We start from the raw sequence: 12,972 nt of genomic DNA, 5'->3' as shown, positions 1-12,972 counted from the left end.
ATAAAGAGGGTTAGACATCGATGGGAAACAAGAAAGGAAGAGATCAGTGTGTTTATTCCACTTTCAGATGTACATGCTCTTAATTCAAAGTGCAGCATTTGATGCAGTTCTTATTTATTATTATTACATACAAAGTCCCCCCAGAGTATTTATTTTGTTAAATTACCCATCTAAAATTAAATACAGCCTCTTGTCAGCGTTTATGTTCTTCTGCCCATTCTTATAATTATTGTTGATAAGAGTTGGCTTTCAAGCTAACAGCATGTGGATTGATAAGACAGCTGTTACTGTGTTACCTGAGTGCTTTTTAGAAAGCTTAGCTCAAGGGCAAATCGTGTTTCTTCTAAAGCGCGCTATGCAGGTTCCCCAGCCTGCAGAACGCTGCTGAAGGTGGTATTTGTAACTGCAAAGTATTGCTGCTCTGCTAGTATCTGAAAAACTGCTGAAACTGCTGACTCGTGGGCACTGGAAATCAGTAAGCATGGCTGGTTTTGGGACTGCACAGCGGGGTGCCTCCAGTTTGGGCTTTTGAATCGCCGGAGGGTTTTGGCTGCTTTCCTTTCTGCTCCTCTCTTCTGCTCTCCGATGCTCTTCTCGTCATCCTCAGGTAATAGATCCGGTTGGCCTCTGGGTAGGTGACTTTGCAGAGCGGGAGTTTGTAGATAGCTGGGTTCTCTGAAGTGAGCAGCAAAAAGAGAAGTGCGGAGAAGCAAAAAGGCCAGGTGCAGAGTGGTAATCCCAGCTGGGAGAGGAAAGGACAGACAGGTGCATTTTGGCATCTCTCTTTGCATGTTCCCTTTGCTCACTTCTGCCTGTTCCTAAATTCTTGCAGCTGAGGAGCTGGGAGAGTCTGTGCTTCCCCGAGGACAGTTCTGACACAGGACATGCCTTCCTCAAATCCCCCATACCAGATCCCTGTTCAGATCCAGAGGAGGATACCCAGAAGCAGGTAGCTACGTGGAGGTGGCTACCTGTGGGCTAAGGTCCTGCTACAGTCAGAGGAGAGCTAGTCAATGCAGTCTGGGAAGTTACTCTGCTGACCAAATGTTGATTCAGCTTCTCAAGCATCGGTATCCAGTGATATCCGAAATGTGTTGGGCAATGTAAGGCATCCTACACTGGAGACCTGGGTCCAAGTGTAGGTCAGGATGGCACTTGACACCAATATTCAAGCAATTGAATCAAGCTCCAGAGCTCTGCTGGCTCTGCTGACAGCCAAGACACCCAGCTCACAGGCAGACATTTAAGTGCTCTGATCCACAAACCAAATCCCACTTGCACRGCCCTGCAAAATACCCTGTACTGCAGGTACCATTCACGCAGATTCACTGTCTCGCTGTCCTCAACACCCACGCATTACTGGTGTTGAGTCCAACCCTCTCTCTTGCTCTGTGACCCCACCTCTAGGGTTGACTAGGGATCTACCAAAACCAAGATCCTAAGGGTGTGTGTGGGAGGAAAAAGCAGCAGGTTTAGTTAGGTTCAGTTGGGCAAATTAAGTTGATTACAAAAAYTTAACTTTTGGGTCTCTGATTTTTTCCAGGTCTTTCATCTTTAGGAAAAAAAACACAAAACAAAACCCCCAAAGGCATCCTAAAAGCAGGTGTGCTTGACAAAGCCACCCTTTGCATGGACCTRCACTGTATTGAGAGGATGCCAGGTGAATGCATTTAATGTGTGAAGCTGCTTGTTTTAAATATGTTTTTTTTTTCTTTTAAGTTGCCAAATCAATTTCCTTAAAATATGGTTTTGCTTTGGTCTCTCAGAGACCTTAAAGAGAAACAAAGYTTGACAGTACTAGCTTCAGCTTTCTCTGAGACCAGTGCACTTGGACAGCTCAAAAGACAGAAAAAATGATTTTCCTCCTCATTAAACTGGTTCTCATATTCAGACCAAACTTGAATAATAATGGGAGTGGGGGAGAAAAAGACCTCAGAAGAAACAAGGAAAACTTTATACCACTGGAATTTGCTCAAAAACATTGCATGCAACTGAATATTATATCTCAAACTGAGTTGTTGCTGGAATTCACCTGTACRTGCATACTCCTACTGTGGATAAGACGCTTTGAAGGTCTTTGAAATCTTATTATCGGTTGCAGAGCCTGTAAGTGCACAATTCAACYGACACAGACTCTGTACAAAACCTGCCACTGGCTGCAGAATTTGCACTTCAGTACTGTCAAAACTGTCAAGGAAATGCCACAAAATTCTCCATGTCCTGATATCATAACAAAGCCAGAATACTTTTTTTTTGTTGTTATAAAAACCTCCCAAAAAAAACAAACTTACCACAGATAGCATATTAGTAAGAGCTGCTCCAGAGTAGGCACAAAATAATGCTGAGAAAAGAAGACAAAAGACAGCTCAAGATGGAGAAGATCTTGCTCATCCCTCCAAAGAAATTACTAGAAATAGTAATTCTTTCCAAATGCCCTGTAAAGTATCTTCCCAGCTACCTGTTGTGAGATTAACATTGGCATTTTCACTAATTGTTGAATTTTAAAGTGCTACATCTGCCTGTCTGAACTAAATTTGGCCCAAATTTGCTTTGTTTAGATGGGTGGTGAATGCAAAGCACTCTGTTTCATCAAGAATAGATGACAGTGGTATATCTTTTATTCATTGACTCAACTTGACTTGTGTGCAGTGGGGGATCACGGTCACTCTCCACCAGTCTGTCCTGTGGCTTCAGACCACGAGTAGTTAGTTGTAGGACTCCTAGTCACAGGATTTCATAGGTGGAAAAGCAGGAGCTGAGGTCGGGGACCCAAGGACAGAGTCATGGAAGAGAAAGCTACTGAGCGATACTAAGTACACAGGAACTACACTTGGTTCAGGAAAGCTACTAAATTGCAAATGATTGGAGGCTCGGTGACTCCTCATGGGGATATTATGTATGCTTACACTGTTCTTAAACTCTTCCCATAGTGTCCGTCTTTGGCTGCTCACGAGGTATTTGGCTAGATGGATCTTAAACTGACCACGTGCAACAGCTCTGATGTTCTTCTGACACGCTTCCTCTAAGGATATATATAGTTACGAAATGGCTGCTTCTGTGAATCTGGGTTGCTAATCTGTTGAAGGCCTGCTTGTGGCATAGCTGCCTTCTCACAGAAACTGCATTTCTGCCCTTTCTAGATATTTCTATGTTAAGAGTGCCTAAAAGCCTCTCTTCTTGCATTTGCTGCTTGGATGTCCAAAGCTCAACTCCGATGCCGTCACAGAAATAACTCCTGTGTAGTACCTAGCTTTGCAGCAGAGCTGTCGCCCTCRCTCTGAGCCTACACAGTTCATAGACTGCCTGGCTACATAGATCTTTTTGGCATCCCTTTTCATATAAGACACGTACCACAGGCAAGGGCCAGCAGATGAGCCTGCCAGGTCAGGGCATAGAACATGCCTCCAATCGCGATGCAAGCAAGTGCACAGTTATAATTGTGTAAGCCGAGGTAGATGCTGCCAAATGGTGTTGCAATGGTCAGCGCTGCAAGACAAAAAACAGGGCTGTGAGGTTAGGTACGAAATGTATCTGCAGGAGTTGTCGTTTGCTGGGAGTCCGTTGTGTCTTTCCTGTGACACCTGTGCAAATTTAACTGTGCTCACACTCGCGTAACTGCCACATGCAGGGGAAGGATGAAGTCAGATGGGGCTTGTTATTTTGGAGCTGTGATGGTGTCCCTGGAGCTGGAGTTTGGCCCAGTCTCAAGGACTCTTTCAGGCAAGACTTTCTGGCTATGCCYTAAGTGTTTTGTAGTTAGTCCCCCAGATGTTCGGATGTGGTCACTCCATCACTGCTGTGGAAGTTCTCCAGTGGGATAGGAGCTGAGGGTCTGCTCCAAACCTGACCTCATAAGTGCTTCTACAGGATTTCTCACAGGCTTCATGAGCGCTGRTAAAAATGATAGCACAATACACAGTGAACAGGCCACTGTAAGGTGTTCCCAGCTTTTCTCAACTGGGTGTAGCTGTTCATGTCACCTTTAAGATTAATATATTTCCCACTGTGATGTTCTCATTTCTTTTCTGTTCCTCATCACCATGCCTGTCCCCAAATACTTTCTTTTGATCTTTCTTTTCAAGATTAAATGTCAGACCTGTGCAAAACCTGCCAAATGCTCTTAGCCRTACAAAATGTGTATAGTTTTGTTTTAAAACCCAGACACGAGGCAGCTCACATCTTGTACAAAGCATTTCAGAMCCCAGATCAGAACTTATTAGTGGATGGCTGTGCTTTTTTTTTTTTTTTTAAGTAAGTTCTAAGACCACGCTTATTCAATCACATTTTTTATTATAATTGATCAAATAGATAGCAGTAATCTTGCCTAACTTCAAGGGTCAGATTCTCTCAACTTAAGGTTGTTTCTCTGRTTAGTGGAGAGACAGACCTTTTTGGATAGTATTCATTTAACTTTTTTTTTTTTTTTAATGTCTACAGCAGGAGAGGACAAAATGCATCCTAGAAGAAGCTGATCTGACTGATCAGCTCTGAGGCAGACATCTGCATGCTTGTGGTGGCAAGAGATCAGTGGAGTTATTTTTCTAGGTTTCTTTATCTCTGTGGGATTCATCACCCCTAATAGTAGGAGTAAGCAGGGTGGAAGAAACCACCTGCATGAGTTGCAAAGCCTAGTAACAAATTCGGAACTTAAAAAAAAAAAACTTCTTTGATTCTTGCCTTCACCATGTTGGGTAACCTTCACTAAGRCTTCCAATTTACAGGCAGTTTCAAAGATGGAGTGGAGACCCAAGTATGAAAGCTATGGAAGTGTGAAGTCTGGACAGAGTTATATAATGACTTGACTGAAGATATTCTAGATACAAAAATGCCTTTAGTAAATACTCTTTCTTACCTGCCAGCATCCCTACTGTTGATCCAATTGCAGCATGTAAGCAAATCAGTGGAGAGGAGATAAGTAAAGCAACGAGGAAGATKCCTCCAGTCCAAGGGTTTTCACAACCGTATACTTGACCAACACCGACCGGAATGGATTGCAAGAGCTGCAGCATCCAGTGGAAAAGGGCACGTTAGGGTATCACTGTACTCAGGAGGACACAGCCGTTATTTTGTCAAAGCTATCGGTTAGGAAGGAAGTAAACCTGGGACTGTCAGGTGAATGTGGGCACACATGTTCTTCAAAGCGGAGTTAGTGCACTGTTTGGTCTGAACTTCATCAGTCCAAGACAGACTGACCTTTCTTCTGGAATGTGGTAATATGGTTCTTTTTTTGAGAAAGTGAAAGCAGGAAAGGGATCAGCTCAGGAAAATATCTCTGTAAAAATGAAGGCCTGCAAAAACTATTCATTAAGTCCGTCTTAGGGATTCTAATGGTCTCTCCTGGCTCTTGGTCCTGAGTGTGTTATGGTATGAAGAAGATACCAGAATTGTGGTACGCTATTTTTCCAGTCTCAGCTCTTTCTGGGACTGAATAGTTTTGCTCTAGAAGGGACTTTAGTCCAATAATCCTAGAATTTGGCATATATTACAGTGATTCCTCAAAGTTTCAAATAAATGCAGCTGATCAGGCTGACTTGAAAAGACTCAGGAGGGGGAAAAAAAAAAAAGCTTTATTGTGTTGCTATTGAACAAGATGGCTTTATCAGAGAGGAGGTGCAGCTGAGTACGTGAAGTATGTGATCATCTAACAATGACATAGGAGATAAGTGGGTAACCCCAGTATAGCTCCTAACATACCTGAATAACTTCTGGGCTAACAGATGGTTCTTTTGAATATGAAGCTGGAGAGCAGCCTTGCTTGTGATTCTAGTGTGTGTTCAGCCAAGAAATAAAGGATAGGAAGAAAAAACTACTATATAGGAAGTATGTAAACAGGAGGTGCTGCAAACCCYTTTGGCTAAAGGCTAGAGCATAAGGAGGTCATGGTGGTACAAATTAACTCAAATCAGCCAGCCCCACCATAGAATTCCTGCCTAGAAAAGTTATAGTTTTTCTTCTTCACTAAAGTTCCCCTGAGGCTGCTTTGGGAGTGTGAATTTACTTTGGGAGTGTGTATTTTACTTCTGTAACAAGGCCCCTTCCAGTGCCAGAGCTGGACTGAGGCGACTGGGTGTAAATGAGTCCCTCTGGGACCATGGTGTTTCTTTCCTCTTTTTGTCACTGACTGTATTGCTGATGTCCCTTTAACCACATCTGGACAGCTGGAGCGTGTATCCAGATGTGCTTTTGTACTGTGTTTCTGTATCAACATCACTTGAGACTTATTTTGGGACAGTCCAACTCTAGGTAGAGTGAGAGGTCCAAGATCTCTGCTCTGCCAGGCTCTATCAGCCTTTCTGGGGCATCAGCCAAGGCTGCCACTGGGTCTGTTACAGCAGTGTTATTTGTTAAGGACTGACCTGGTTTGTTTCTGTGAGTTGTTACTGGTTGTGCATATCGTATGCTCACTCTGACCCATGCAAAGTTGATATCCAGAGCTGAATGCCTTCACGCTCACCTTTTTAATGAAATAAGGTAAATTTGGTGTTGCAGGGAAGCTTACCAGGGGCACGTTGATTGCAGACCAGGTGATGTTGGGTGCTGATGTTACAGGCTGGATGAGGGTTGTAGGAAAGAAGGGGTTGTAGTGTCCTGTGGCTGCCAAATACAAAGTTACTGCAATATTGAAAGGCAGAGTGAAAACAGGAAGGTCCCATTTACTGAAGACTGATGCCAAAGCACTGGACAGGACTGGACTGAAAAGAAAAAGAGTTGTTTGTAGTGGTTACAGGGGCAAAGCATCCTGCGATATTGGTCATAAGCTCATGATGTTACTGTACACTGCACAGTACTTCTAAATTAATATGGAATTTTCTGTAAACTGAGCTTCCTTCTTAAGAAACATGACCGAGTCTATTTAGTATGTAAAGTACTTGGGGTGACCCTCAAATGATTTAGAGATCAAAGAAATGCTCAGAAGCATTTGAAATGCTGTATATGGCTTTGCCCAAAGGTCCCGGCTGTAGAAACTGGGATATACATTTCACAAGATCTGCTTTCCTCAGGAGACTTCCAGACTGCCCTATTTCTGGTTGAAGTGGGTGTCCTGCATGAATGGCCTTTCTGGGAGCATATTGACAAGGTATTATCTGGTTCTTGTGGGGCTCAGAAAGCGTGTGGGATGGGATGAAAAGCCAGGTCCTGTCCTTGATGGAAGTGGACCATGTTCTGTTGATTTCAGCTGAGCTTCCCTGATGTGCAGCTCTTACGGTCAACCTCCAAGTAGGAGTGGACATTGCACACTTAAAATTAGACTTGAATACATTTTTCAAGAAGCTGGGTTTGAGTCCTAGAAGGTCGTAAGCTGTTTCTGATTAAAAAAACAAACTATTTGGCATTTCAAAAGCAACATCTTGTGTCCTGTTGTGTTGATACTATCAGTGAGAAAATGCTTTGTTCTCCCTGTATAATCTCAGATGAAGCCTATTCTTTTATGACAAGTTCAGTTTCCAGATCAGTTTACAGATTTCCTTGCTTTTAGCTGTAGAAAAAAGTCAACACTTCTGTGAAAGTGGTGTCCTATTTTCTCTGTTGAAATACATAATTTCTGCCAGCTATACATCTTGTCAGGAGAAAAAAAAAAAAGAAAAAATTTCAAAAATGCTGGCTTTTAAACTTGAAATTCAAAGTATCATTTGGAAAAAAAATCACTGAAATGTCTAATTTTAAAATCTTTCAGCTCTCCCCCTGAGTTTTACGAACTTAAAAAAAAAAGTCTGAATAAAAAAGCCTCAAGGAATTTTGGCAGACAAGACAGACTAAACATTCTTGCAACATGTTCTGGGTTTTGAGAGGCTGTTGCAAAATGACCTTCATTCAGAGTGACTAAAGAAATAAAATACGAAGAAATCTTATTTTAGAAGTGGTGAAATGCAATAATGATTTTTCTTATCACTAACAATGGTTAAAATGTAAACCTTGAATTAATTTCAATTAAGGCTGTTAGGTGGATTCTGCAGTGCTGTTAAGGTCTGTATTTGTAAATGGTCAACTTGATCTTAAAAGGACCTTGTCTGGCACTCGGTTAGTTGGAGGAATTCATTCGGCTCATGACTAGTTGCGTATCTAAGATGGGGAAGATACAGTTCAGCTGGAGGGAAAGCACCAGGTCAGTTCAGCACCTGGATATGTAAGAACCATTTGTGTTGGGCACAATTTCAGCCACCCTGAACATGGCCTACTGACGAGGGGCATCTGCAGAGTGAAGTAGGGCAGCTTTGTCCATGTGCTGTAATCGGTGTTGTGTGTTCGCTCAGCCTCGTGCTGAAGCCCTTCAAGCTCTGTGCATTGACCAATGCTCTTTCCAGCTCCACAGTGGAGCAGCAGAAGCTGTGCCACAGCCCACAGAAGGGGATCATTTTAGTGGTGCTGTTGTAGGGGACTGGGCAGAGAGGACCCGCAATATGTGTAAGCTGAGTATATTGGAATCCTCATTCTCTGAGAAATTGTCACTAGAGGAGCAGTGACTGGTGCTCAGGGCAAAGAGAAGTGACACTTACCAGGCCATGGATATAACCCCCACAGGAGGTAGAAGCCACCAGTAGTAATTCCCTTTGTCAGAGTAGACGGCCATGAGCAGTCCCACCAAGAGCCCGTTATAGCCGTACAGCCCTGCTGCAATGGCTGACCTGCGATTGAAAGGAATATGTGCAAGGAAGTAAGCTTTGCTGAAGGTGACCTGTCCCAGGGACTTGCTGAAATGCAATTTCCAAGTGCCCTGCTCCTGGTAAAGGGACCATAGGGAAAGGGTGGAAAAGCAGTGAGGTAGCTGCTGTATGCTCAACCCACACTGGGGAGTGAAAGGCATAATTTGGAGCCTGTTGAATGGTGATGGGGTATCTGGAGTGACCCGGAGAACCTGTGGGATTGAAATGATAACATATCCTAATGGTAACCAGAGAGGTATAACTGTCTGCTCTCACAGCTACAGTCAGCTATCATGACATGCCAGTTCCTCAGGGACCCTAGGACTGGAATCACAGTGCTGTCCTCACCTAACTACCTCCGTGCCATCCATAAGCTGGTCTGATGGCTTTTAGCTGTGAACATGGCACTTGGGGACTTCTGTGCCTGACACTGTGAAGGTGCCACTGTCTGCCTCTTCCAGCCCAAGGGAAGGGACACTAAACAGAGGGGATTGCAAGACCTCCTTAGCTTGGATTAGTTGGAATAACCCATGGAGTCTTAAAACAGGAGACAAGCAGGAAAAGAGAAATCAAAAAAAACCTCTCAAGTCTGCACCTGCAAATCTCCCTTCTTTAGGAACAAAAACTCTTTCAAGAGTCAATGACTGAGAGAGAAGAGGAACCAAGAAGTCACAGTTGGCTTTGCTGGAGCAACATGGAGCAGAGTGTGTGCCTGTATGTGCATGGGGTTGTGGGGGACATCTGAGGAGCTGGAGGTGTTGTGAAGGATAGGGGAGATGCTGTGGGGCATGTGGGGACATTTAGAAGTCTGTAAGGGACATTGTAGGGTGCTGAAAGCATTGTGTGGTGGGCAGTAGGGATGCTGTGGGGGCCTGAGGTACTGCAGTGGGGTAGTAGAGGACATGTTGAGGCAGAGCGAGATGTGTGACCCAGTGCTGGAGACGTGTTGAGTTCAGTGCTTCCCCTGTTTATCTCAGCTGGCTGTTCCCTAGCCTAGGCCCTGACAGTGTTTGGTCACTGGGTGCCTAGCTCATGACTAAAACCGCCACCATTTCCCCCAAAGCGGAGTCTCCTACCTAACTCACCATGTGAGTGGGTGGACATGATGGGTGGGAACACAGCTAACTTGGGGGTTTGCCCAAACCTGTGTGAGGTCTCCTCTTGGATGAGGATGCCCCAGGTGCAGCTGTGGAAGGACTCAGAAACAGAGCTGACCTGCGCGTGTCAGAGACCCGCGGGGCGGGAAGGGAGCTGCATGGTGCTGTTGTGTGCACAGCCAAGCCACCCTGGCCTATCTGCCCACCGACCCCTGGAGAGCAAAGCTACACAAACACGGGGCTGCAACCCATTGATATGTCTGTGATAATGTAATGACCAATTTTTATTAAGCACCCTGTTCCAAGTACCACCTACCTGTCCTGACTGAGGGTCAGGGCTGTTAATGTCGAAACGGCCGTCCCAGTACAGCCTGTGATCGTCCACCAGGGATTCTGGATGAAAAGCCCCACTAAAATGATGATCCCGCTGAGAGGGTTGTTAACAAACATCACTTGAGAGGTCCCTCGCAAGATCCAGTCCACGAGCTGAACCATTAGGGGTTTGTCTGAAGGAGATCAAATAAAAAGCCTAGAGATAAGACATCGTTGCAGCACTCAAAGCACACTCGGCTTTACAGTCACTTGCTGGCTGCAGAATAGAGGCAGTGTATCAACAGGACTGTAAAACTGGTCTCTGATTTATTACTGTCTGAACATATTTTGCATCTGGCACTTGAAAGGCTAACAGGGATGGATGGGGCACCGCTATGAAGTTTGTGGAGGGATTAAAAAAATTGGTTTATTTATGGTGGTCAAAAATAGTCTTTCTTGCTTGGTAGATTGCATAAGATTCTGCTATAAATTTAATGAGGAAGCAGACCCACTTCTGTGTATAATTCAGCTGCACAGAGGGACTTAGGCAAAGACTGAAACTAGTTTGTGTATGTATAGGGAAATATGAAAAGAAGACACTTCTACTGTTAGGGAGAAAGCTAGAGACTCAGAACATTGAGGCACATCATGTATAGGAGATGGGGTCAGACTGGTAAAGGTGTTTCCTTCCCTAAAAATGGACTTCAGGAACTGAAGAACCTAAATTAAGAGAATAGTTACAGTTCTGACTGTACTCAATGGAAAGAGGCAGCTTGGCCTATACGAGATGGGAATTGCTCTCCAGAGAAGACCATTGAATCCGGACAGAGCAGAGGCAAATGGGTGCTGAACTCGAGTACTTGGGTGAGTGCATAAGGGCGGTGGGAAGTATGCAGGGCTGGGGGCTGCCTGTTGGACGTTATCTAGCTGTGGTGTTCCTCATGATTTCAGTGTGCAGAGAAGGGTCTCAGCAGCACTGCAATAACTCCTTACTGCTGTTTCTTCTATTGCAAATTGACTTGAGGTCTCTTAGCACCACGCTTCTGGGAAGCGTGTAACCATTTTTGTATCGCTGTGTGTTATTATGCACACTAAGAATATTTGAATGAGAAAGAAGCTCTGTTTGCACGTAATATAGCACCTGTTCATGCAATATGTGCATCTTTCATTCATGTTCTTAAATATTAAAATTAATTGAATTACTCAGCTACATTAATAATGTATTGTTGACTAAATTATTAATTGGGCATGGCACAAAGTGTCAGACTACTTCTTAATCTGTGCAGCCTCTTATTTCTAATAACAACCCTCCCTTCTCTTCCACTTCCTTTCTATGTTGTATTTGTTCTGGAGTCTCCAGTCTTGTTTTCTGAGGACAGTAGCCTGGATAGAGGAGCTTTGAAGAGGTGGGTGCCATTCTGGTAGCTGGACTCCTCAGCATCACCCAGGGCTGGGTGCTAGCTAAGGGACTGCTTAGCAAGCTTCCCCCAGGCGCTGTGTTGTTGGGGAACTGGACAGGTACAATGAGGGAGGAATGTGCCCCTCAGAAGGGGAAAAAGGACTGGGCTCATTTGAAATAATTTTTACTGATGTATGGTGTTGAGCTATGAAATGTATCAGCAGCGCTATTGGTTTCAGACACAAGTATTAACTATAAGTATTCAAATATAACTAGTAGGGGGGGGGCAGGAGACTTCTCAGAACATTGAGTAGCAAAAGCTGTCTACCAACTGTGGACACCTGGAGTAAAGAGAAAGCAGGAGGAGAAATCCTCCAGTGGCTGGGGATTGCATTGCGGGCTGGCCAAGCTCCCTGCCTGGGGACATCTTGGCTGCCTCCTCGCCAGGGATAGCCACTGCGTAGGCAGGTGGTATGCAACCGTCTCTTATTTCTCTTCTGTTGTTGGAGTTGTACTGTTAATGCACCCAGTCTTGATAGAGGACCCACAGTCTTAAACAGCCTCTCAAAGCTCCATATCCCTGATAATGCTGGATAACACAGGCCATCTGGTCATGTATTGTTCCTGTCTGGACAGTAAAACTTGGAGATCAGTACTTGCTTTGTATTTTTTAGCTACATAACACCCACAGTGCTTATTGTTCCCCCAAGGCTGGTAATACAAGAGCATTTCCCTGCACAATCGGGAGTCAAGTCCCCGCTGTCAGCCCACACATGGATGAGAGGACACTCATTGATCCAAAGCATTTACAAATGAAACCAACTCCCCAGCCCTGGTGTGTAATGCAGGACACGGCTATAAGAAACATGATGCTAATGACACATGATTGATTAAGTGTAAAAAATTTCTTTTCTCTCCGCTGAACTATGTGAGCGGTCATGGTAAGGGCAAGAGGATGCAGTAGGATTCCCTTTCTGAGAATAAAATGATTTGGGCTGAGAAGGCAGAAGTTCCCAGTGAGCTCTGACTGTACCGCTCGCTGTGTTAGAAAGTGCTGACAGATGATCCCTGCTGGCTGTTCCTACCTGGAGAGCCCCAAACACAAGCCCTGTGCTTACCTTTCATCCAGTCTCCACACTCTTTCATTTCTCCTGTGAGATATCCAAAAAGTTGATGGATTTGCTTTCCACTTCTCTGCAGCAGGTCCTGGGCTCTTGGCTTCTTCTCCGCATACAGCTTTCTCTCACTAGGACATTCAGCAACAACAATTTCTCCAAGCTCCATCTCTTCAGGCTGAAGCAGGAACTGTAAACCATGAAGCCTGTGCATTAGAAAACCTTTTTGGTTATGCCTGACTAGTTTCTGCTGTAGTTTAGAGCCCCATGATGATGTCCTTAGTCAAGGAAGGGACGATTCACTAGAGAAGGGATGTGCACATGGCCATGACCCTGCCTGAACCACTGCCAGGAGCCGTGTGTGCTACGGCCCATGGCAGCAGTGTGCCTGCTTCTATTGTGTCTGC

General features: G+C 44.6%; 1 protein-coding gene across 1 annotated transcript; it reads right to left on the bottom strand.

Moving 5' to 3' along the window:
• Positions 1-472: 472 nt before the first annotated feature.
• On the bottom strand, positions 473-12,734 carry LOC112977848 (urea transporter 2-like). The gene is made up of 8 exons (XM_026090651.1): positions 12,569-12,734; positions 10,056-10,245; positions 8,496-8,624; positions 6,500-6,692; positions 4,853-5,000; positions 3,352-3,486; positions 2,292-2,341; positions 473-742 (listed from the first exon to the last, which is right to left on the bottom strand). Exons 1-8 carry the CDS (start codon positions 12,732-12,734, stop codon positions 473-475), a joined length of 1,281 nt encoding a protein of 426 aa, XP_025946436.1.
• Between the last annotated feature and the right edge of the window lie 238 nt (positions 12,735-12,972).

The sequence above is a fragment of the Apteryx rowi genome, unplaced genomic scaffold, assembly GCF_003343035.1.
Source record: "Apteryx rowi isolate R43461 unplaced genomic scaffold, aptRow1 scaffold_87, whole genome shotgun sequence".
NCBI lineage: Eukaryota > Metazoa > Chordata > Aves > Apterygiformes > Apterygidae > Apteryx > Apteryx rowi.
This window is presented reverse-complemented; position numbering and strand designations above follow the sequence as displayed.